A 23,414-nucleotide genomic window follows, 5' to 3' on the forward strand; every position below is an offset into this window, starting at 1 on the left:
TCATTTTTTTTTTTTTTTTTTTTTTTTTTCACATTTTGGCGCAAAATAAATAAAAAAAAAAAAAATACAATAATAAGCAATGAATTAATATATATATATATATATATATACCTTGATAATTCTACACGTTTTAATTTCTCTTTTTTTTTTTTTTTTTAATGAATGTATCTTTTATTATAAATTTTCCAAAATATCACAATTAAGAAGATTTTAAGTGTTTTTTTTTTTTTTTTTTTTGTTTCCAATTTTTCCTTTTTTTCCAGTTCTCCCGCATTTTCCATAACGTTTTGTGTTCCTGTTTATCCTTATTTTTTTTACATTTTCACTTTTCCTTTCCTTTCCATTGTGTTGTTATTATTTACATTCTTACTATAGAAAGTGGAAACGCTTGAGAATGGTATAAATACACGATTGTAATATCAAGCACACACACACACAAAAATAAAACGAAATATAATAAAAGTACAATAAAATGTAACAATACAAAAATAGAAATTATGTGTGAACCATGTATCGTAACACTTGAACATATGTAGAAATAAAAAGGAATGAAAAAAAAAAAGGAAAAAATGGGAACACGAATAATGAAAGTCTGTGTTAGAAAAAGCACTTCCACCCCCACGTATGACTACATGTATGAGGATAATTGCAGAAGGGGTATCCAAAAAATTTCACCTGGCACTACAAGAGTAGAAATAATCAGTTTTATCTTTTTTCCAAATGGGTACGCAAAAAAAAAATGCATCTTCAATTCGTCATTGGAAGAAAATTCGCCACTTTGGATGCATGAAGCACATAGTCTTCTATTGCAGCAATCCCCGCATATGTCATTTCCAATTTCACTACACCTTGTCCTGATTGGACAACTAATAGACCTACTAATAACTCGACTAATGAAAATACTAATTGAAAGATTTATCGTGTACATTCTGGAAGAAGTGAGAAAATGCATGAAGAACTTATTCCTATGTTACGCCAAAAAGTATTTGCTACGTCTTTGTAAGTTCATTGTGTTCGCAAAGTATCCCTATTTAAACATTTCGCTTTGTAAGGATCATCAAAAAATAATTACAAATATGATTACTACAAGTGCCCATATCATGACACGAATTATTCATATTACCATACGAAATTTCCATGTTGCCACACGAGATATCTCCTTTATCCACTTAAAAAAAGAAAGCAGTGAATACAACCCTACAGATTGTTACAACATAGGCAATGCAAATGAATTAAAGGAATGTGAGCATAAAACAGATGAAATCATTCAACAAGAAAAATATCATGTGAAACTTATTTTTTTACAACAGACATTCATATGCCAGAATGTGAAATCAAATTGGATACTTTGCTTATGCACAGAACAGATTAATTATATCAATTTTGAAAATCCATTTATGACTGCAAATGTATTTTTAAAGAATACTATTATGCCAGCTTATCAGGAGGAAATGGAAAATTGCATCCCACTTTTATATATGCATAAGATGATGAAAAATAAACATTATTTTTTATATCACACAAAGAGGAAAAAAATATTCTCGAAAGAATCTCTACCATTAAAGAAAACATTACATATAATAAATACATATAAAAAAGATTCTTTCTTTTTTTATCTAATCACCAAATATCGTTTCGATGTCCATTGTTATTTTAATAGCTTTTGTGCTCAAGTGAATGGTTTGGTTAGTTTATTTTTGCAAATTTTATTCCTTTTCGAAAATGTGTATAGAATTAAGAAATTTCATATTACGTATCATTACTTAGAACAAATGTGGTCATTGAGTCTGTTAGTTTTTTTAGTCAAGTTTTATAGTTTTCAAGAAAATCCATCAAAAAAAGCACATTTTTTTTCAGTACGAACAGATAAGAGAGAAAAAAACATCAATCTGAGCAGAAAATCAGATACACACAATCGTAGCCATTCTATCGAAGAAAACCAAGGAAGATATAGAAAATTCCATTTTAGAGAAAGTAACATTAATGACAATTGCATCCATGGAGAAAATAAAAAAATTTCGGATAAAATCAATAGAGTTAACATAAACACTTTAATACGAATAAGGTGCACAGAAATCCAAACTCGTCCATTCAGTGGTACCTACAGAAGAGAATTATCAACAAGTAGAAACTGTTATGATACACAGAGGAATCAAAATGGTGACAAGGATATTCATTCCAATTGTAGGTTTGGTAGCAACGGGCGGAGTGCCACAAACGATGAAAACGATAACGAAAATAACAGTGCTAGTAGAAATGGCAGTGGAGACAGAGAAGAGACTGGAAGTGGGAGAAGAAGAAACAGAAATGATGATAACCAGAGTGGTGGTGGTGGCAGTGGGAAGAATCATGAAAGTGATGATGAGAATGGAGAAGATGATAGTGAAGAGGACAAACGTGATGAAGAAAATGATGGAGATGACAAAGGTGGAAAGCAGGGTGAAAAGCAGGGTGAAAAGCAAGATGGAAAGCAAGATGGAAAGCAAGGTGGAAAGCAAGGTGGAAAGCAAGGTGGAAAGCAAGATGGAAAGCAAGATGGAAACCAAAATGACAATGCAGAAAATGATATATTTGTGGCCATAACTGCAGACAATAAAGAACAAAAGGGAGAATCGAGAAATGCATACAAAGCAAATAGTATGGCAAGTACATTGGACAGCAAGGCAGGTGATGGTAATGCTAAAAACAATAAAACAGGAAAATATAACAACACATTTGAAGATGATGGTAATAATATTTTTACAGATACAGGTGAGATATGGAAGAGCATTATCAGGGACAGCAAAAGCAATGATAAGGGAAGTTGTAATGGCCATAAGCAAGATGAAGAAAAAGAGAGAGGAGATGAAGAAGATGAAGAAGACGAAGAAGACGAAGAAGACGAAGAAGAAGAAGATGAAGAAGAAGGCCAGAGAAGGAAAAGAAAAAAAAGAAAGCAAGAGAAACCTAGCTACAATACTACATCAGAGAATCACCTGAATTCTAAATCTGCTAATGAAATTGTTCCTGAAAACATGCCCCATGGGAATAGGGTTCCAGCGAAGGAATTTCATCAAAATGATATTACTGCTAATGAAAAGATCAGTCATGAAGAAAATAAAAATAATATTTCTGAAGACAAGAATAAAGTAAAAGAAAACAGTCCCAAAGAAAGCTGCAATACGCTCAATACGCTCAATACACTCAGTGGAAATGCAAAATGTGAATGTGGCGAATGTAAGCAACACAGGACTAATAAGCAGGACGTAGAAGGAAAAGGAAAAAAAATTGAAAGCAATAATAAACAGAATACTAATGGCGTGAAAAACAAAACAGATAAAAAAGATTTCAATATTATGAATAATATGCTTAAAAACCTTTCTTTCATGTCATTCAATACAGGATTGCTAGAATACAAAATATGTGGTGTTCGTATCTATCAGAATCCTCCATTCATTTCAAACAGATTATTACACATTCCATTTGCTCTAAAAAGAACTAATGCAGACATCATAGCATTACAGGAAGTATATGATGAAAAGCATGTTGAATACCTGAAGAATCATTTAACGCTCATTTATCCATTCTGTGCTAGAGATAATTATTGTAGCGACACTTTCAAAGAAATGTTTAATGATTCTAATGGAGAAAATGGAGATTATTCAAAAGATGAACAGGAACAGAATGGTTTATATAACCAAGATAGCAAAAATGACAAATATATATATAATTCAGAGAATAGAAAGAGGGCCGAAAAGGGCATCATTACAACAAAGAGAGGAAATAAAAAAGAATTAACCTGTAGAAGAAAAAAATACCTTGCCCTTCACCATGGTTTGCTGGTATTTAGTAAATACCCAATTATATACTCCTTTTTCCATAGATTTAAACATGTAACGTATCTGGAAAATATATTTGGCACAAAAGGTTTTCTAGAAGTCGTTATTGATGTCCCATTTTTTAGCTGCATTACTTTGGTCAATATGCATCTAGCTAGCGGTGCCGCAGATACTGAATCTAAATATATAGAAAAGGTAAGAGATTTCGAAATCAGGCAAATTATGGAAACTGCTAGAAATGCAGAGAAAAGGAATACAATTCCAATCATTATTGGAGATTTAAATGCAGCTCCAAATTTGTGTCCAAATAACTATTCTTCGTTTATTAAAAGAGGATGGAAAGACGCTTGGCTTTACGCTCGAAATGTCAAAAAAAAAAAAAAAAAAAAATTCATAAGAAAAGCATTACCACAGTTGCAGAAAAAAAAAGTGCGTATAATTTCTCCAAGTATTTACAGCTCCACTATTTACAATTCCCATAATTACCCATTTCCCAGTGATAGCAAAGAGGTCCAGAATAAATCTGCTGTAGGGATAAATCTCAATGTCAGCAGTGACATAGAAAAAGTGGTAATTGAAAAATCAGACAATAACTCCAATCGTAATAATAAGGAGAATTATAAATGTAAAGACAGCGTAAACCTAACAGACAGTATTATCAATGATGCTATGTTTAACAATAACCATACGAAGAATTCACAAATTATTTTCTACCAAGAAAGAGAAAACTTTAATGATAGAGAAAATAAAAATGATAATGAAATAGGTAACGGCAATTCCTTGCATGTTTCCTTATGTAATAACGATTCGACAAATAACAACGTCAGATTTTATGAAAATTTTGAAAAACCGTTCTGTAATAATTTCATAAATTCAAGATGTTATGTCAGCATGTGTGATAAGAATGTACATATTAATGGTGAAAAGGAATGGAATTTCGATGATAATATCATAAAATATGAACCATCAGCCTGTTTAGGAAATATAAAATTAAAAAAGAGCGTAAACAAATTTAACGAAATTAGAAATAAAGAAATAAAAAGTGCAATAAAAAAAAATATGCTATTTAGGAATAGCTTTCTATATAGACACCGCATGTGCTTTTCGAAAGATATGAGTGCTCACAGTAAAAGACTTACTGTGGGCGAGAGCGTTTCTAAGTACTTGTGTGCTTCCAACAAGAAAGTCATAAAAATAATTTCAAAAATGCGTTCAAAAATGTGTTCAAAAATGTGTTCAAAAACGTGTTCAAAAATTTGTTCAAAAATATATTCAAAAATATATTCAAAAATGTGTTCAACAACGACATCCAAAACAATTAGAATATCTTCAAAAATAATTTCAAAAAAAAAAAAAAAAAATTTGCCCACGAGTGAAGACAAAATAAACTACCACAGCAGAAAAAGGTACACAAGAAAAAATATCAAAAGTCGGAACCCCTATGTCAAGCAGATTGCATCCAGTTCCAAGATGTTTATGTTTAAAAGAATTAATCGTGTGAAAGCTTTAGACAATTCCTCTTCACATTCTTTGAAAATCGGTGGTATTGCCCATTGTTCTGTTACAGTGGATTCAGATAACGTGAATGGAAAATATAACCTTTTGGGTAAAACTTCTGATAAAAAGGTGGAAGAAAACTTACATATGAATGGAATCCATCGTAAACAATTTTGCACCATACGTAATTGGATAAAGCATTATAATTTAAGTAATGGAGATATCGTTAGAGATAATGAAAAAGATGTTGATATGAAAGAAAATAATCATATGGATAGAGATGTACATGCATTTTTAAAAAAATCTAGGGACATACAGAATCATATCAATTACATCACAAATAAGAAAGAAAAAATAGAGAATCAAGGAAGACAAGGGAACCTATTAAGTTGTTCAGCTTGTTATTATTTCAAAAATAAAGAGAATTTAAATTGTAACATTTTAAGTTGTAAATTTAGCACATGCAACAAGAGTGATGAATTTTTTAAAATTGTTAAAATTAACGAGGAAGAAAAATGGAATGCACATAAAATAGAAGAAGCAGAAAATTATCATGCCATAACAAATGGATATTATAACAACACTGAACAAAATTTGTTCTCTAGTGATGTATCAAGTGAAAGCAATCATTCATATACCGATCTTTATGATGATGAGGAGGAGGAAGAAGAAGAAGAATCTAATTGGTTTAGTGACAGGAGTTCTAATGTATCAAGGAATGACCTACATGAAAGTGTGAACACAGGTTCAAGGATTCAGAAAGAACAAATAGAGGTTATCATAGGAGACATAAACGAAGGAAACAATGAAGATACAGTAGAGGGATGTATCCATTTTGACACAAGGGAAAAGGCATCAGACACGATAAAACGAATCAATTTTTCAGAAAGTGAACAACCAATTGGTAGTGATTCTAAAAAAGAAGGAAGTAAAAAAATATTAGGTTACATACCATTTGAACAATTGAAAGAACAAAAAGGAGCTGATAAAATGAATCTTCTGCACCATGGTAAGGACACTGCCAATATGCAAATCCTGAAAAATAGTGAAAATGATAACTCAACACATGATCAAATACAAAATGAAAGATGCATGCAATTAAGTGACACAACTACTACTTTTTATGAAATTTCGTTAAATGATGATAATAAAAAAGAAATACAGAATGTGGATGCAAAATGTGAAAACAAATTGAAAAAACAAAACATGCGTAATATTTTCGCCAATTTACAATTCTTACAGAGAGGAGATAAAGAGGAGAAGTTTTCTATGTTGAATAGTATGGACATTAGCAAAGACAGAAGTGATACAAAAATTTATGACATTGACGTGCTAAACATTGCTCATTGTAACGACTCTATGCTTGCAAAAAGTAGAAGCGGTTCAACTATTAGTAGTTACGATGATATCAACTTCACCCTTCCAGATACAGCTAAGGATACCACGGAGGAAAAAATGAATATTAATCCAAATGAAAAAACGGAAAAAATAAGCAAATTAAAGAAAAAAATAAAACAAATGAAAAAAAAATTCTTTTATAACATTCTCAGAAATTGTGAAAGGAATCATGCAGGCAAGGCTGAAAAGAAAACACTGTTGAGGGATGATCAGGAAAGAAAACGAGATGACGAGCTATTCGATATACAGGATAGAAAGAAAGAGGTAGCAGTGGAAAATGAATTCATATTAAAAAAAGAAAAGGGAAAAAATGAGAATGATTACTATCTCTTTCCGTGCTTTAACCAAAAGGTGAACATTGCACAAATAGCTAATTTTAAAAATGAGGAGAAACAAACGGTAGATCATTCTCCCAGCAACACTGGGGGGGAGGATTCAGTGCAAAATGATAAAATAACAAATGACGAAAGAAAAACATCAGGTGGGAATTTTCTACGATTCACCAAAAGGTGGTACAACAATAGAAGCCAAGAAGCACTGAAAAAAGACATTTTTTATTTCATTAAAAAATTAAAATTTAAAACGACAAACAAATTGAAACAGAAAATTTACAATCAGGAACATAGTACAATAAACAATATAAATGATGAGAAACAATTTCTGATACTTGAAAAGGAGCAGAAAAGTGAATCACATCGTATTCAAAACAGCTGCAATTTTGTTGAAAATAATTCGGATCCTCAAAAGCCGATGAATCATATTAAACTGGTAAATACCTTGTTCAAAATGTGTGAATATGACACGAAGTTAAAAAATCAGGGGAATCAAAATAATCAAATGGATCAAATGAATCAAGCGAATCAAGCGAATCAAGCGAATCAAGCGAATCAAGCGAATCAAGCGAATCAAGCGAATCAAGGGAATCGAGAAAATCAATCGAATCAAGCGAAGCAGAGAAATACCAAGAATGCGAAAAATAAGAAGAATTCTCCAAAAAGTAAAAAACATTACATTTTTAAAAGAAGAAATAAAGAGAAAAACGACAACGATCATTTTAGGGAGAATAACGAAGAAGGAGAAAACTCTTTGGATGAACGTAATGTAATCTGGCAAAATAACGATTCATCAAAAAAGAAAAAGTTTACACTTATTTGGAGCGAAACAAGAGGGGATGAATCATCTCAAGGAAGTTTATATAATAAAACGAATCTAAATATAAAAAATAAAAGCTTCTGTAAAATGCAAGAAAAAGAAAATGTTTCTAGTGATGAATTCACTTGGGACCCCCTGAACCCGTTAAACGCAATTGGACCACATTCCAGATGTAATGGATTACGATGCGATTATATATTCTTTCCTCCCATTAACCATAACAAAAGAAAAAATGGAAAAAATGGAAAACACGCTAAACGAGGAAAAAGTAGTCAGTATGCCCATATTAGACAAAACGATAAACAAAGTAATAATCCTAGTGGAGCTAAGTCGCATATAAGTATGAACATAAAAAAAAATAGCGACAGTGAAATTATCATGAAGAAGGGGTGCAGAATTAGGAAGAGAACAAATATGTCCTCTGAAACATGTGGTACCAATCACGAATGTCAAAAGTATTCCAATTTTTTCTGGAACCCCCAAGCTACTACAGGTACCTCCAAAACGCTTGTTGGAAATAACAAAAGCGATATGATCTATGAACACAGAAAAGAAGAAGCAGAAGAAGAAACTTTTAATATAAGGAAATATAGAGACCAAAAAATTTTGAAACATTATTATATCAAGAGTGCCAAGATACTTTTTAACGAACCTTCTGTAATGGTTCATTCGCATAGGAATTACAAAAATTTTAATTGCTGCTATTCTGTATGTATGAAAATAAAAAATGTCCATTTTGTGACCATGTCAGATCATTACGCTATTAAGATAGATTTAAGACTGAAAAAAAATCATAAGTTTGTCCATAACAAGTAGAGAGGAGGGATACGTTGTCTTACATTCTTCTTCGTACCTTAGGTGGACTATTCAGCTATGTACACATTTGTATATGAGCAATTGACTTCATACATATGTAAATATAACACACACAGACATTGTTATGAATATTCTAGCTATTTTTTTTTTTACCGCAAACGGAGTAATATTTTTCATGTTCACAGTTTTTTTTTTTTTTTTTTTTTTTTTTTTTTTTTTTATTATCACCATCCTCTCCACCCCCCTGAGCTTTGTGTACCAAACTAGCGCATAATCTTTTCCCTATGCTATTTGGACTGTACCTTTTGAAAAAAAAATACATTTAATTATATTTAATTTATACATTATTAATTCATATCATTTCATATGTGACTTATTATGTTATTATTTCTTTTCTTTTTAACCATTCTCATTTTCAACATTGCTATGTAGCTTCATTTATTTTACTGTTTATTTGACCGTCACATATGTTCCAATTGATTCAATTTAAATTAAGCATTATTAATTGCAAGTTTGCAAGTTTTTTTTTTTTTTTTTTTTCTTTTTAAGTACTCTTTAAAATATTCCTTTTTTAGGCAGTTGTATAATTTATTTATATATATACAAATGTGAGAACTTTAAACAACAGATCATTGATACTACATGTGTGTTCACTTTTGTAACTTTCATTACACCTATATGTGTATAATATATCAATGAGTATACATTTATGTGGTCACCCTACATGCACATACACTACTTTATCCCTCCTCGCATTTTCAGTGTGTCAATTTTTTTTACACCTTCAATGTTTACACTTTAATGAAAATTTGATTTTAAATTATTTGAATAACTCAGTTGTATATATTCAAAAATAAAAAAAAAACTTAAAACTCAAAGTTGACAAAATTTTTAATTAAGAATGAATAAAAAGACGCGAAAAAGAACAAATAAAATAGAAAAGGTGAAAATTTTACAGCCGAGATACCTTCAGATTTGAGAATCAAACATTTCAGATATTCATACCGATGTGTGCAAAAAAAAAAAAAAAAAAAAAAAAAATTTAAAAACAGGAAAAACAGGGAAAATGGGAAAAAGGTGAAAAAAAGGCAAATAAGCAAAACGAGACAAGACTGACAAAACAGGCAAAACATAAAAGCCATGAATTGGCCATTTATCCGTACGTAGAGGAAAACATAAACATAATGATACACTTGTGCACTTTTGCTAACAGCATGATGATTCACTTTTATTAGTTAACTCCAAAGCGTGTCATATTGTTCACACTTAAAAAAAAGAAAAATTGAACTGAATTATAATAACATAGTATGAAAAATATGGACATCATAAAAAAAGGGCTAGAAAAAATGAAATAAAAAAAAAAAAAAAACTAAATATGTGTTGAGGGTAAAAAATAAAAAGATACAACCCATATTTTTATATCCATAAAGAGGTTGCTACGGTGGGTACTTTTTTTTTTTTTTTTTCTTTTTTTTTTTTTACTCTAAAATAACCTCGCTTCATTTTAATATATATTAAAGAAATAAAAACATGGAAATTATAGCCACTTGGAAACCCACCTGACATATAACTTACATTTTGTCATGCTAAACGCAATGTCCATAGCTGAGATCCAGGGATAATATAAATTTCCTTCTTCTGAAATCTACTTATAATTTCGTACTCTTCAACATTCTCATTTTCACCTTCCTTTAACACTTGTTCCATTTCCCTTTTGTCCCCAACAAAACAAGTAGGATTTTTTATCAAACATTCACCTCTTTTATTATTCTCATTTATACATTTCTCCTGCTGCAGACCTATTTTGGAATTTCCATCCGATTTGTTATTTTCATCCCTTTTGAAGAAAACGTCCTGAATGTACAAAACATTGTAAATATTTTGAAAGTCTTTTTTGTCATTCAATTTTAGTAATTCATATTTAACATTTAATTCAAAGTTGTTTATTTTTTTAAGAATTTTAAACACAAGTTGGTTCCTGTTTTTTCCTGATTCTTCTTTTGTTCCTTCTGTTGCTTCGATTACCAATAACTTATTTTGACTATCACTGGGCTGTCCATTTACGCGAACAGTATCTCCACATAATCTGTATAACACCCCTTTCGATAAATCATAAATAAAATTATTTTCCCTATATAACACGAAGATATATTGAAACGTTAGATTCAACAAACTATCACTGATTGATTTCTCTGTTTCTAATAATGGGACATAAAAAACAATGGCATTTTTTAATTTTCCACTATCACTTTGATTTTTCTTAAATTTACATTTAGCATTTTCTTCCCTATTATTATCCAAACTAGTTATTTCATCAGCTCTATAATTCATAAGTTTTATATCATCAGATATTGAAGCACTTCTTTCCACCATATAGTTGTTTATGCCGTTGCTTTCTTTGGATGGATTAAAAATATAGGACGTGTATGTCTCTAATTTGACCACTCCATCAGTATTGCCAATTTTGCCAATATCTATATAATTGTTATTTAATATATTTAAGCAAATATTTTCTTTTGTACTTTTCGTTATCACTATTTCTTGAATATATGCTTCGGTTGGGAAACTTATGACACCATCTCTTCGATAGAAATATTTCTTTATAGGTCTATGAGTTTCCTCTTGTTCATTTTTTTTAGGTGGAGTGTATCTAATTTCCTTTCTCGTGTTCTGTTCATACATACAATTGTTTTCTTTAGAACGAAGCATATACTGCTCCGTGGTGTTATCATACGAATTGTGAGCCTCTGTGTGAAGCGTGCACGAGACTACATCCTCTGAATTATCAACTTCTCCATTTTTAGTTGACATTTCAGGTGTTTTATCAACTACTTCCTGTTCTGTTTGATATGAATCGTTCAAATATATCAGGTATCTATTTAGAAGGGCATTCTTCAAATGAATTTGTGCTTCATCTGTTTTTTTCTTCTGAATATTGCACTGATCACATATTTTCTTCAAGTCCTCATAACTGTAAGAAAATGATTTCTCATCATATTCCAAAATATTAGTTAAAATTCTGTGCGTAATAATATCAATATATCGCCTTATAGGGGAGGTAAAATGGATATACTTACTTAGCACCAAACCAAAATGATCAGTCTTCTTTTCTCCTTCTCCATATGGAATGTATATTGCCTCTTTATAGTATTTCAAAATATTATGCTGCAAACACAAAAATTGGTTTTCATTTAAAATTTCTTCACACATGGTTAAAATATCGTTAATTGTACTTTTTTCTATATTAATGGTCTCGTTAATTTTGTTGTATGTATTATAATCAATAATATGCAAGAGATTATTTTTAATGTCTTCAGATGTATTTTCATGTATTCTTAGAATACCCAATTTGTTACTATTGGTAATTTTATCTGCTACTAAAAAATTTGTTAAAATCATCATTTCTTCTATTAGCATGTGACTCTTCTTTTTGTATTCCATTTTTTCCACATGTATATTTTCCATGTTTGTTTCGTTAAACATCATTTGAAATCTATACTTTTTCAAAAAATATTCCATGCTAGGTTTTCTCCCGCTCGTACAATCATGAATTCCATTATCACCTTCACCATTTGAATGATAATAATCTTTTTCCATTTCTTCTATCATTATTGGATCTACTCTATCACGTGAGTACTGTTCAGTTAAATCGGACTCATTCAATGAAAATAGCAAGGACGACTTTGTGTTCATGCTTTTCCTTCCATTTTTCTCCTTCAACATTCTGGATAATAGGTATAATCGAAATATGTCACTACCCACTTTGGTGTTTATATTATACTTATTACATATTTTTTCAAATTCTAATAAAAAATAGTTTAGAGGGAAATTACCATTTATTAGTATTTTTTTTTCCATTTCCTTTAAATTTTTACTAACATTCTCAATGTGGAAATAAACTTCATCCAGGAAATCTTCAACTACATCATAATTTAATTTGTACTTACTCTTAATTAGGGTTTTTTTAAATTTCACATCTTTTCCATTTTTTCTCTTTGTAATATCATAGGGGTTCGTTCGGTTGTCCAGATGGAAAAAGACAGAAAAGGAAAGTTTCTCGCCTTCAGTGTTTAGGGAACATATTTCTTCGCTTAAAATACGTGGAAGCATGTGAATTACACTGAAAATGGGGTGATGGTATTAAAGAATTTCTGATGGATCTAAGAAAAGCATACGTAGATGGAAATTCTCACATGCATGTATGCATACAAACACACGCATGCACAAACACACGTATGCACAAACACACGCGAATAGGCTCATGCTAAATGGCCTCCACTTCTGCACATGCACAGTGTTGGGTCCTTACAGAAAATCCATGTATATCGTGTTGCACACTTTGGATGCCGCTCTATCATAGTATGAATCGGGATGTACGAAAAAGGAGACATCAGAAATGTGCACTCCTATTCGATACTCAAATTCAGTTTCTACACTGCTGCAATTATTTGTGATGAATTCAATTGATAATGCATCATCCAAATCTTTTGCATTTAATGGATCTATAGTAAATATATCTAAATCCGTTATAATTTCCCTATTTTTAAAGAAACTTTTTAGCATATACTTTTCGATACACTTATTATTTTCTTGAATATTCCTCAAATAAGCCATTTTGAGTCGATGCTGTGTTACTGAAGATGCTTCTCTTTCCACATCCGTTTCTGCATCTGTTAGAGGTCCCGTTTCGTATGGAATTCCTAACTGGGTTCCACCTTCCATACCTTGTAAATTCAACGAAACAAAATTACGATTCTCAAAAGTTGAAAGCATTTTGCTGCTTACCTCCATCATACTCCTCAAATAAGACATGTCATCTTTATTATAAATGTGAAAATGTATTTTGTAAAAATGGATAAAAAAGTAAATGAGACCAAAAAAATTCTTTTCATTTCCTAATATGGTCGTAATACTTCCGGATGGATTAATTTGGTGTTCATCCCATTTATTAAATTTCACTAAAAGGTATAAATTCATCTTTTTTTTTTTCAAATAGCAAAATAACTCATTTATCATAAAATTAAAAGAGTCGTATATGAAGCAGGGTAACCTTGTGTCAAGGGGCTGTATTTTTGCGCATAGGTATTCGTTTCCTTTTGCCCCTTTCTTAATAGTTTGCCTAAATGGATTTTCCAGAGTTGACTCAATTATTATGTTATTCTCATCACAGTTGTAATTTACGCCTTCATCCTGTGCATTTTTTACAAAATGCCACATTTTCGATGGGTCTGTATTTTTCAACCTAGATGATACGCCCTTCTCACCAAATGTGTTGCATATACTTTCTTTAATATTTTGATAATTCAAAGTGCATACAATTTGTGTATTTTTTCTTTCAACAATATTAACAACTCTGCAAAAATTTTCCATTTTTTCATCTTCTTTTTCACTTACGGAAATGGTGTCTACTATCTGATTTGTTTCAAGTATTTCCTCTAAATTTTCTGAATCTCCAAATCTGTTGATTCTTCTTCGAGCAGTATACGCATACACTATATCATCATTTAGTGCTCTATTTCGGCTAATATATCCATAAATAGAAAAGACATTTTTTTTCGATAAACCTATGGAATCTTCCTCACTAACCACAACACATTTACTTGTATCAAAAGGGGAAACACATAAGACTCCCTTGAATAGTTTATTTTTTAAAATTTTCTTACTATCTTTTTGTATTTGTAAAATTTTGTCTATTTTTTCCTCTTCCCAATATTTTTCATACTCCACGAGGATGTAATATTTATCCACCGTTTCGTCCACTCCTTTGGATAATCCTTTCGTGTTTTTTGTCTTTTCCAACTTTGCTTCCAAAAAGGTATTATTATGCTCCTTATAGTCTTTACCATTTTGTAAATCCTTATTTAACTTACTTTTATAAATATACTTAAGATGGCGTTGTATATTTCTTTGATTATCTTTGCTACTAGGAAGACTTTTTACTTTTTTTTGACTCTCGTTTTCTATTACATTATATTCAGACATTTTTGTCTTCATCGGTTGTTCATTTCTGAATGGTAAATCTCCCAATATTATTTCTTTTTGTGTCAAACAGGAATCTTTCTCTTCTAATTTACCCTTTCTTTTAATCTTCTTCCCATTAGATGCACATGACTGTAAGGGGGAAATTGCCCTATCTGAACGTATATTTGATGTTTTTTCCATTTCTTGTCTATTTCTACATCCTTTATATCCACTTACATATTCATCCTTAACTTTTAAATACATATCCTTACTTTTTAAGTAATTATTTTTCAGCTTCAAATGTTTTTCATCTTTAATATTTTTACTTTTGTTACTTGCAAGGTCCCAATTACATGTTAAGCGAGAGTCTTTTTTTTTTTCTTTCAAATATGTATTGTATCCTTTTTCATAATATTTTTCTATTACACAAGTTGTCCCCTCAATTGGGCTTTCATTAAACCTCCGACGATTGATACTGGATATTTTTTTCTCATTTTCCACCTGTTGATCTTTCTCAAAAGGCTCATTTTTAACAGTGAATTTTTCTCGAATCTGTCCTTCAAGAGAATCATATGGTATTTCTACTTCTTTTTCTTCCAATTTAACATTTTTCTGTTTTATTTTATTATATATTTTTTCATAAAATTGTTTATCTGATTTTAAATCTTTCGTGGTGAAGTTACCTTCATTCTTCCTTTCATTCGCAGTAACACTCGATTGTGTTTGCTCACTTTTACAAACAGGTGATTTCTCCCCATCCTGCTTTTCCCTCCTCTGTAATTTAACCTGCTTTACAATTCTTATATTTTCATAAATTTTCGAATAAAAGCAATATCTTCTTACATTTTTTAAAAAAAACATTATCTCATTTTTATCTGTTTCACACTTCCGTCTCTTTTATGTAATATCATTTTGTTGGACATGTAGATATGCACAGGGGGTGGTGGTGGTGTTTGGGTCGTGTTTTGTTCTTTTCCTTTGAAAAGTTTCTGCCCTGTGGGAATTCGCAATCAGCTGAATCAGAGTAGAAACACAAATACGAGCTATCGGTTGGCCTGATAGGACAAGGTAAATGTCAAATATTAATTGCTACAATAAAGATGTGGCACGAAAACAGAATGATACGGATTCTTTTGATAACAGCCAATATTCTGCCTTTCCCCCTTGACAATTTTCCAAATTTGTGAAAGTCTCAAATGTTTGTCGTGATTTTAAAAATCAGTTTTTTCAACCCTTATTTCTCATTCAAATATTAATGTGGCACACAATTCATACGTGCACATAAAACGAACTACACAATTCCGGAAAACTAAATATGCTAAAAAAAAAAAAAAAAAAAAAAATAGGAACTATAATTATAGTAAAATTCTAGCTTTGTTCCTTCAATAAAATTCTATTTTTTCCGTTTTGTTTATTATCTAGAAAAATTTCATATTCTCTCTATTCTTTTTAAAAGTCGTCAATTTCTTTTGTTTTTTCTTATCCCCATAAAATTGTGAAGTTCTTTTTTTTTTTTTTTTTTTTTCTTTCTTCTTTCTTTTGCAGTTTCTCATTGATTAATAACAAATTATTTTTGCCCTCCTTTTTTTTTCAACACAGAGTAACATTTTATGTGTTGTTATAAGGAAATTTTTATTCTTTCACAGGGGTAGATTTTTCTTCGATGCCGTTTTTTTTGAACACATTTTGCTCGAGTAAAGAATACAACTCTAAGTGTATATTTTTTGCAAAGCATGTGCTTTTTTGTTCCTATATGCTGCATGTATAAAAAAATGTACATGCGTAGTTCTTCAAAAGTTTAGTGCGCACTATACATGTATGCAACTGAGTGTTGGTAAATGCAAATGTTATATATTTGACATGTTCTTTTTTTTTAACACAGACATTTTGTATGCATGAAAGAAATAAAAAAGAAAAGAAAAAAAAAAAAAAAAAATACCTTTGAATAATGAATTTTTCGTAATTTTGTTTATCAAAATTTACGATTTTTTTTTTTTTTTTTTTTTTTTTTTCCTTTTAAATTTGGAAAATTTTTACAGGCTTCGCTTTCGTTTTCCCTTTTTTTTTTTTTTTTTTTTTTTTTCCTTTTCGTTTTTTACCCCCCAAAGTGTTACTCATTTTTTACTTATTCCCCAAAGGGGCACAACCTCAAATTTGTTGCTAAAACTTTTCCATAGACACCTATCCATACCTTTTAAAATAAAACGATGGGTAACAAAATATCTACAGAGGATCACATCTTCCGTTTAAAATTAAAAACAAAGGAACTAGTAAAAAGAGAAAACATACATATATACACACTCGCATGCAAATGCACATATAAAATATGTCCACAGAAGAAAAAGGACACAAATGCCTTCTACAGTATGATTTTTTTTTTTTTTTTTCTGGATTTGATCTCCATCCCTTCATTACAACTACACATTCCAATAATTTTAGGAAAAATTATCAAACAGATCAGAATTAGAAGAGAAAAAACTTATAGCCGATGTGAAAAAGGCCATACAAGCAGGAAAGATTGACATAGCAAGGTTGGTGAAATTAATAAATGTTTATACACAAGCACATATGCATACATATTTAAACATTGTACTAAACATATTCATTTTTCAACTATATAGCACAGTACTGTTTTTGCTTGCACTATGTTGCTATTTCTTCAATTTTTTTTTCCCTCCCCCCGTTAATTCATTGGGTTGTAGAAACCGTCGTTAAATTATGCTCACCTATGTATCACTATTTCGTGTTATGTTTTGTCACATTTTATTATGCTATGTTTTACCATGTCACATTACACACTGCCACGTAATACTGTACCATATTTTACTATGCCACATTTTACCAAGCCATATTCTGCAACACCCTGTCTTATTCCACCCTGCCTAAACAGACTATATGCAGAAAAATGCATAAGAAAAAAAAACGAAAAAGTTAATTATCTGAATTTAAGTAACAAATTGGATGTCCTTGTATCAAGACTCGAGGGGGCCCACAGATGCGCTTCCGTTAGTTTTTACTTAATTTAAAGAAAATATGAGCAAAAGGAAACCCTCAAAAAAAAAGAAAAAAAAAAAATGTGCGAGTTGTCAACACCTGTATAGAGATGTATAAATGTGCACACACATGTGCATGTAATATATGTGCATTTTCGCGTCACTTTCCTAACCTGCCCTTTTACAGCTAGTTAAGGACGTAGGTGTAATGATCCCACTAATACAGAAAATTAACGCCGAGACCAATGCGGTAAAAATAGGGAATGATGTGATGAAGCTAGAAAACATTTTTGACGAAATTGTACGACCAATAAGATTACGAAATGGGGGGGAGGGGGAAATTATCACCCTATATAAATATACACACAAATGCGTGCGTGCATTCACGTGGGAATTGCGTATATAAACATATAAACATTATAAATATACATATGCACATATATATATACGTGCATATACATTTTTTCTTCTTCTTATCTCCTTAAAGAGTATTAGCTCAGAAATTATAAACGACACGGTTCAAACGTCCTCTGCAATCAGTGCCCCAACGGAGGAGGTAAAATAAGGATAATTAAAATATAGAAAATGAAATAATATAATTTCATTAATTTACTTTGCTAAATACTGTCTTTTCTCCTCACTTTTTTTTTTTTGCATCCTTATATCGTGTTCTCTTACACAGGTTGACGAACTGATCTCAAAAATAGCAGATGAACAGGCCATAAAATTAGATGGTCAACTGGGCCCTGTAAATTCTATTAATAAAGTAAAACACACACACATATGTATATATTAACACTCGCAGAAGAGGAAACGAAAAAAAAAAATAAAAATAAAATAGTAGCACAGCATACACAAACTGAACTATGCATTGCTATGGTTTATAGTTCTGAAGAAAGAAAAAGTTCTTTAAGAAAAAAAAAAATTACAGCTTATAATTGTGTATAATTTTAGATACCTAGAAATAACCTAATATAAATGCCAATAGAAAGAACGAAATACGTATTTATTACATCATTAAGATTGCAAAAAGAACATTCACATCCCCATCTTTTTTTTTCCTTTTTTTATCATCCCCTTTTTACAGCATTTGGAAGAAATCACGAACATGAGCGAACGAATAAAAAATTTAAAATAATAAAAAAAAAAAAAAAAAAGTAACAATAATTAAATTTCAGCTCATTCTTTTCATATATGCACACATATATATATCACTCTCCTTAAGTGGACATATATTTTGGGCTATTTGTAAGAATGTATGTTTGTGTCACCATATTATTTTTTTCCAGTATTTATTTTTTAAAAAAAATATTTAACAGACTAAACCATTTTGTTTACCACGTGTTTTTGTTTCTGTTTTTGTTATGTAAAAGGAAAATATGTATACATATATACAAGTTACATATGTGCATGCAATTGCTCACACTTGTGTGTGAATATATACTTTCCCTAATTGTACAACATTTGCCATAGTTTGAAAAATGCACAAATTTACAGTGTTCATACTTTGGATCTTTTAATTTTTAAACTTTTTTTTTTTTTTTGTTAATTTGTGCCATATTAATACGAAGGGGAAAATTTTGAAAGTAAAATTGTGTAATCATTTTGTGTAGTATAGAAAAAAAAAAAAAAAGTAAAACAAAACAAAGCAAAACAAGATAAAATAAAATAAAATGTAATAAAATAAGTGGATAGGTTATCATATGTGACATTTTATTTTCGCCTTGAACAGATATGATACATAAAAACATATAATTCAATAATTCAAATATACTCTTTTTGTGGTATACACAGAAACAAAAAGCAAAAAAAAAAAAAAGGGGCAACGGATTAGGAAAAAAAAAAAAAAAAATAGAACATAATTTAACACAGTATAGTGTAATACAATACTGAACAAACTCAGGAAAGGAAATAATGAGGAATTTTTTCAAAAAGGGGGGATAAAAAAAAGAACAACAAATTAAGTTTATTTCAAGTGGGCAAAGTATGACAATCAATCAGGTTTTTCTCTACTTTCAATCCGTCTATACAATAGGGGATATTACACATGCAAGTAGGAAATTAAACTGTTCAAGAAGTTCTTCGTCAAAGTAAATAATAAAGTTTCGTCAGGAATATCGGATGAAATGTTTTCTGCGTCTCCGAAACGATTGTTTGAGCTGATATTTATGCAAACGCTTCTATGCGTATAATTTTCTTCATTGAATATATTTTTTTTTGCATTGCTTGATAAATAATTTGCACATTTATCAAATAAAATTTTCGTATAATCAAAAAAAGAGTCTCCTTTCTTTTCATTAAAATTTTTGTGCTCGTAATTTGTAAGCAATTTTTTGTGTAACATTTCTAATTTTTTTTTGGTAATTTTAGTACATCTCAAAACGTAAGAAGATTTATCTGTTACACCTTTTTGGACATAAAATTTGTACCCTTTGTTATTTTTAAAAATATGATCAAACATATTTTTCTCTTGATCATTTTTAAAAAAAAAATCTTTCACACATTCCAAATACGTTTTATTTTTAAGTAAAAAATTGGTATTTCCAAAAATGAAAGTAATATTTCCTTGTTCACATTTTGGGCTTATTCTATTTTCTAATAGCATGTCTGAATTGTGACATAAATTGAATAGCCTTTTCAAATAGGAACTAAACTTATTTGTGTAATTTATCACATTTAAAAGTTCTGAGCAGCTAATATCTTCAGGGGCATGTCTCTTAACTTTATTTTTCTTAATTAAAGAAAACACATTTATATTTTTTAAGTCTTTTTTTCCTGATATGTAATTATTCAGAAAATGGTGCAAATCTTCCTTGTCTAATGTCTTCATTTCGTAAACAGAGCACTCATTGTTCATATCATATGTACATATGTAAAATTTTAGGTCTTTTTTACTGTATATATAAAGCAGGTAGTATGTGTACGAGCAAAGTATGTAATTTTTGTTCATGTGATGAATCCTCTTCTTGTTATTCTCGTCTGCTGTGTTAGTCGAAGGGGTATCACGAGTGAAAGTGGCCCCTGAAGTGGGAGTGGTCTGATAATATTTGGACACCTCATTAAAACAAAAATTGTTATTTTTATAAAAAACTACATGCTTTCTTACCCTATAGGAAGCCCCTATCATATAATCTCCATTTTGCAAGTTTCCTTTTTTGCCACACGTGCTTAGTAAATTCTCCAGTGCTGGCATCGTATTTACTAGATCTATTTTGTTAAAATCCATTTCTTTTATGTGCTCAAAACCGATAATGTGATAAAAAGAATTATCAGTGAACATATTTTTTGCATATCCAGTTACAAACCAAAGACTTTCTTTTTCATTTAAATCTCTTAACCTATCGATAACATTTTTATCTCTTTTGAAAAAATTGAATATCCTATTTTTTACATTTCTTAATTGTTCAGTAAAGTTACACCATTTTTCATTTTCTAAATTGTGAATATTTGTAAGTACATATTTCTTCATATTTTTTGAATCAATTTTAACCTCTTTATTTTTTCCCATGAAAAAGTAATAGGGTCTCCTTCTTCCACTTTTTCCAGACCTCCGCTGATAGTACGGAGGTAATAACAACCCCTTCTTGTTCATATATAATTTCTCATTTTCTGTTATTTTTGCTTCATTCCTTATTAGCAAAAGCAGTAACACAAATAAAAGGGAAATTTTCTGAGTCATAATTCTGTGAATACATAAAATGGATAAGAGAGCTCCGGGGGAGTAACAAAAAAAAAAAAAAAAAAAAAAAAAAAAAAAAACACTGGCCTCTTAATGTGAATGCAAATGTGCAAAAAGCACTTTTCAGGAAAAATGGATGATTCACACAGTTGTTTTGCTATTTGGTAACAAAGTAATATATGTGTAACTTGTATACAGACATGTTGCCTTAATTTTTTTTTTTTTTTTTTTTTTTTTTTGGGAGTGGGTTGGGATGTACACATTTGGTTTGTCAATCGGACTGAATAGGACATTGAGAACATATACACATTGCAACCCTCGAACGATAATTGCTCATCTTTAATCGTCTTCAACTTTTGCAGCGTTTGAGGTACATGCAACCTTGCTGCAAATTTATGTTCGTTTCCTTTTTTTTCGTCCCCTCTTTTGTTCTCTATTTGCTGTGAAAGGAGCACAAACGTGTGGGCTTTATGTCAGTTTCCCAACATAACAACAAAGGTGCAATTATTGACTAGAAATCCAGCTGATGAGACGTTCGTCAATAGCAAGTACAAGGGTCACGGTTAAGATAACGACATACATATGCATATATCTATTTTTGCATATCTATATTTATAAGATAACATACGCCTCAACCTAAATTGCTTCCTGTACCACACGAAAACACATTTATGAATTATAATCAGTCTCGTAAGACCCCCAGACTATTTGAATACATTACTTTTCTTTTTTCAATGTACCAAAGTTTGATTGAAGCTCCCAAAAGTGCCTTCTACGGCAACCACAAAAGAGCAAAATAATTTAGTGTTTTTACAACTGCATCGATCAGTATACAAAAAAAAAAAAATAAAAAAAAAAAAAAATTGTCACTATGAATAATCCATTTTTCTATCCCTTTTTTATTTCTAATTTGTTGAAATTTTTGTAGTTTCCAAAATGTCAGAAAAATATGTACATATTTTTTCTCCTTTTTTCTGCGAGGGAGCATTAATAACTTAGGAGAACATAAAAATGATTCACTCCATATATGTGTATATAAAATGTTCCGTTAAATCATTTTAAGGTAAAAAAAATTACATGTACGTATATATAATATGTATATATATTTTCTTCTGTGTCCATTTCACCTCACAAGATCCTCTTTAAAGATGCATAATATATACACAATGCATCACTGTCAACAGTGTTCCTTACACTTAAATTTAAAAGCCTTCTCCAAAAATAAATTTTGCAGAACACATTATTTTCATTACAATTTTAACATTTCTCCACGCTAAGTTAATTATATCGTGAATATTTTTGTTCAGAAAAAAAAGGAGCTGCAATACACTAGAGAGCCCTTCTAAATATCCTAGTGCCATTATTTAGTACATAAACAAGAACGAATACATATTTTGTCTCTATGATTGTTTCCCTGTTTTTGTTATATTAAAAAATAGCCATTAAATTGAGCCAAATTCCAGCTTTTATTTACATGTCTTCATTAGCACTTTTTTCTTCCACTTCTTCTACCTCACTTTCTATTTCTTCCCTTTCCTCGTCCTCTTCCTCTTCATCTTCTTTTTTTTTTTTTTTTTTTTTTCTTTTTCTCCAATTATGATTATATTTTCCCCCTCTCCTCAGCTCACCTTAGATACTTACAAAAGGTTTATCAAAAAAAAAAAAAAAAAAAAAATTATTTATCTTTTTTATTGCTTCCATGTGGGGTTAAAATATTCCTAGGAATGTTCCATCATATGTTCCCCATACATACGTAAACGTTTCTATAACCTCGAGAATGTAAAAAAGTACTTGAACGTATGATCAACATAAAAAACAGCTCTTCTGATACACACTGCTCTACACACATGTAAGATTGTCATTTTTCCAAATTAGTCCTGCAAAAAATAAAATAAAAAAAAAATGTAAAAGTCCAAAAAATACACAAAGGAAGCAAAGATAATTTATGATAAGCAAATTTTTACCTAAAAAAGTCAATCAAATCCCCATTTCGAAATTAAAGTCATAATGCTATAAGCATATTTCACTAGACTCGAATATATATACTAAAGGTAGTTATATTTTAACAACCTACAAATACTGAAATAACAGAAAGGCATT

The 23,414-nt window shown here is 30.2% G+C and overlaps 4 protein-coding genes across 4 annotated transcripts; 2 read left to right on the plus strand and 2 right to left on the minus strand.

Annotated features, from left to right (window-relative positions):
• Window positions 1-584: 584 nt before the first annotated feature.
• Window positions 585-8,681, plus strand: PGO_070390 (endonuclease/exonuclease/phosphatase domain containing protein; the record flags this gene model as incomplete). The annotated part of the gene is made up of 1 exon (XM_028686912.1): window positions 585-8,681. One exon carries the CDS (start codon window positions 585-587, stop codon window positions 8,679-8,681), a length of 8,097 nt encoding a protein of 2,698 aa, XP_028542713.1.
• A 1,581-nt stretch (window positions 8,682-10,262) lies between these two features.
• PGO_070400 (exoribonuclease II) lies at window positions 10,263-15,503 on the minus strand (the record flags this gene model as incomplete). The annotated part of the gene is made up of 2 exons (XM_028686913.1): window positions 10,263-12,801; window positions 12,991-15,503. The coding sequence occupies 2 exons, from the start codon at window positions 15,501-15,503 to the stop codon at window positions 10,263-10,265; spliced, it is 5,052 nt and encodes a 1,683-aa protein (XP_028542714.1).
• A 1,346-nt stretch (window positions 15,504-16,849) lies between these two features.
• On the plus strand, window positions 16,850-18,773 carry PGO_070410 (vacuolar protein sorting-associated protein 46; the record flags this gene model as incomplete). Its single annotated transcript, XM_028686914.1, has 7 exons — window positions 16,850-16,912; window positions 17,082-17,173; window positions 17,533-17,647; window positions 17,823-17,936; window positions 18,123-18,191; window positions 18,318-18,401; window positions 18,723-18,773. 7 exons carry the CDS (start codon window positions 16,850-16,852, stop codon window positions 18,771-18,773), a joined length of 588 nt encoding a protein of 195 aa, XP_028542715.1.
• A 903-nt stretch (window positions 18,774-19,676) lies between these two features.
• PGO_070420 (hypothetical protein, conserved) lies at window positions 19,677-21,314 on the minus strand (the record flags this gene model as incomplete). The annotated part of the gene is made up of 1 exon (XM_028686915.1): window positions 19,677-21,314. The coding sequence occupies one exon, from the start codon at window positions 21,312-21,314 to the stop codon at window positions 19,677-19,679; it is 1,638 nt and encodes a 545-aa protein (XP_028542716.1).
• Between the last annotated feature and the right edge of the window lie 2,100 nt (window positions 21,315-23,414).

This window comes from Plasmodium gonderi (assembly GCF_002157705.1).
Source record: "Plasmodium gonderi DNA, contig: Chr07, whole genome shotgun sequence".
Lineage (NCBI taxonomy): Eukaryota > Apicomplexa > Aconoidasida > Haemosporida > Plasmodiidae > Plasmodium > Plasmodium gonderi.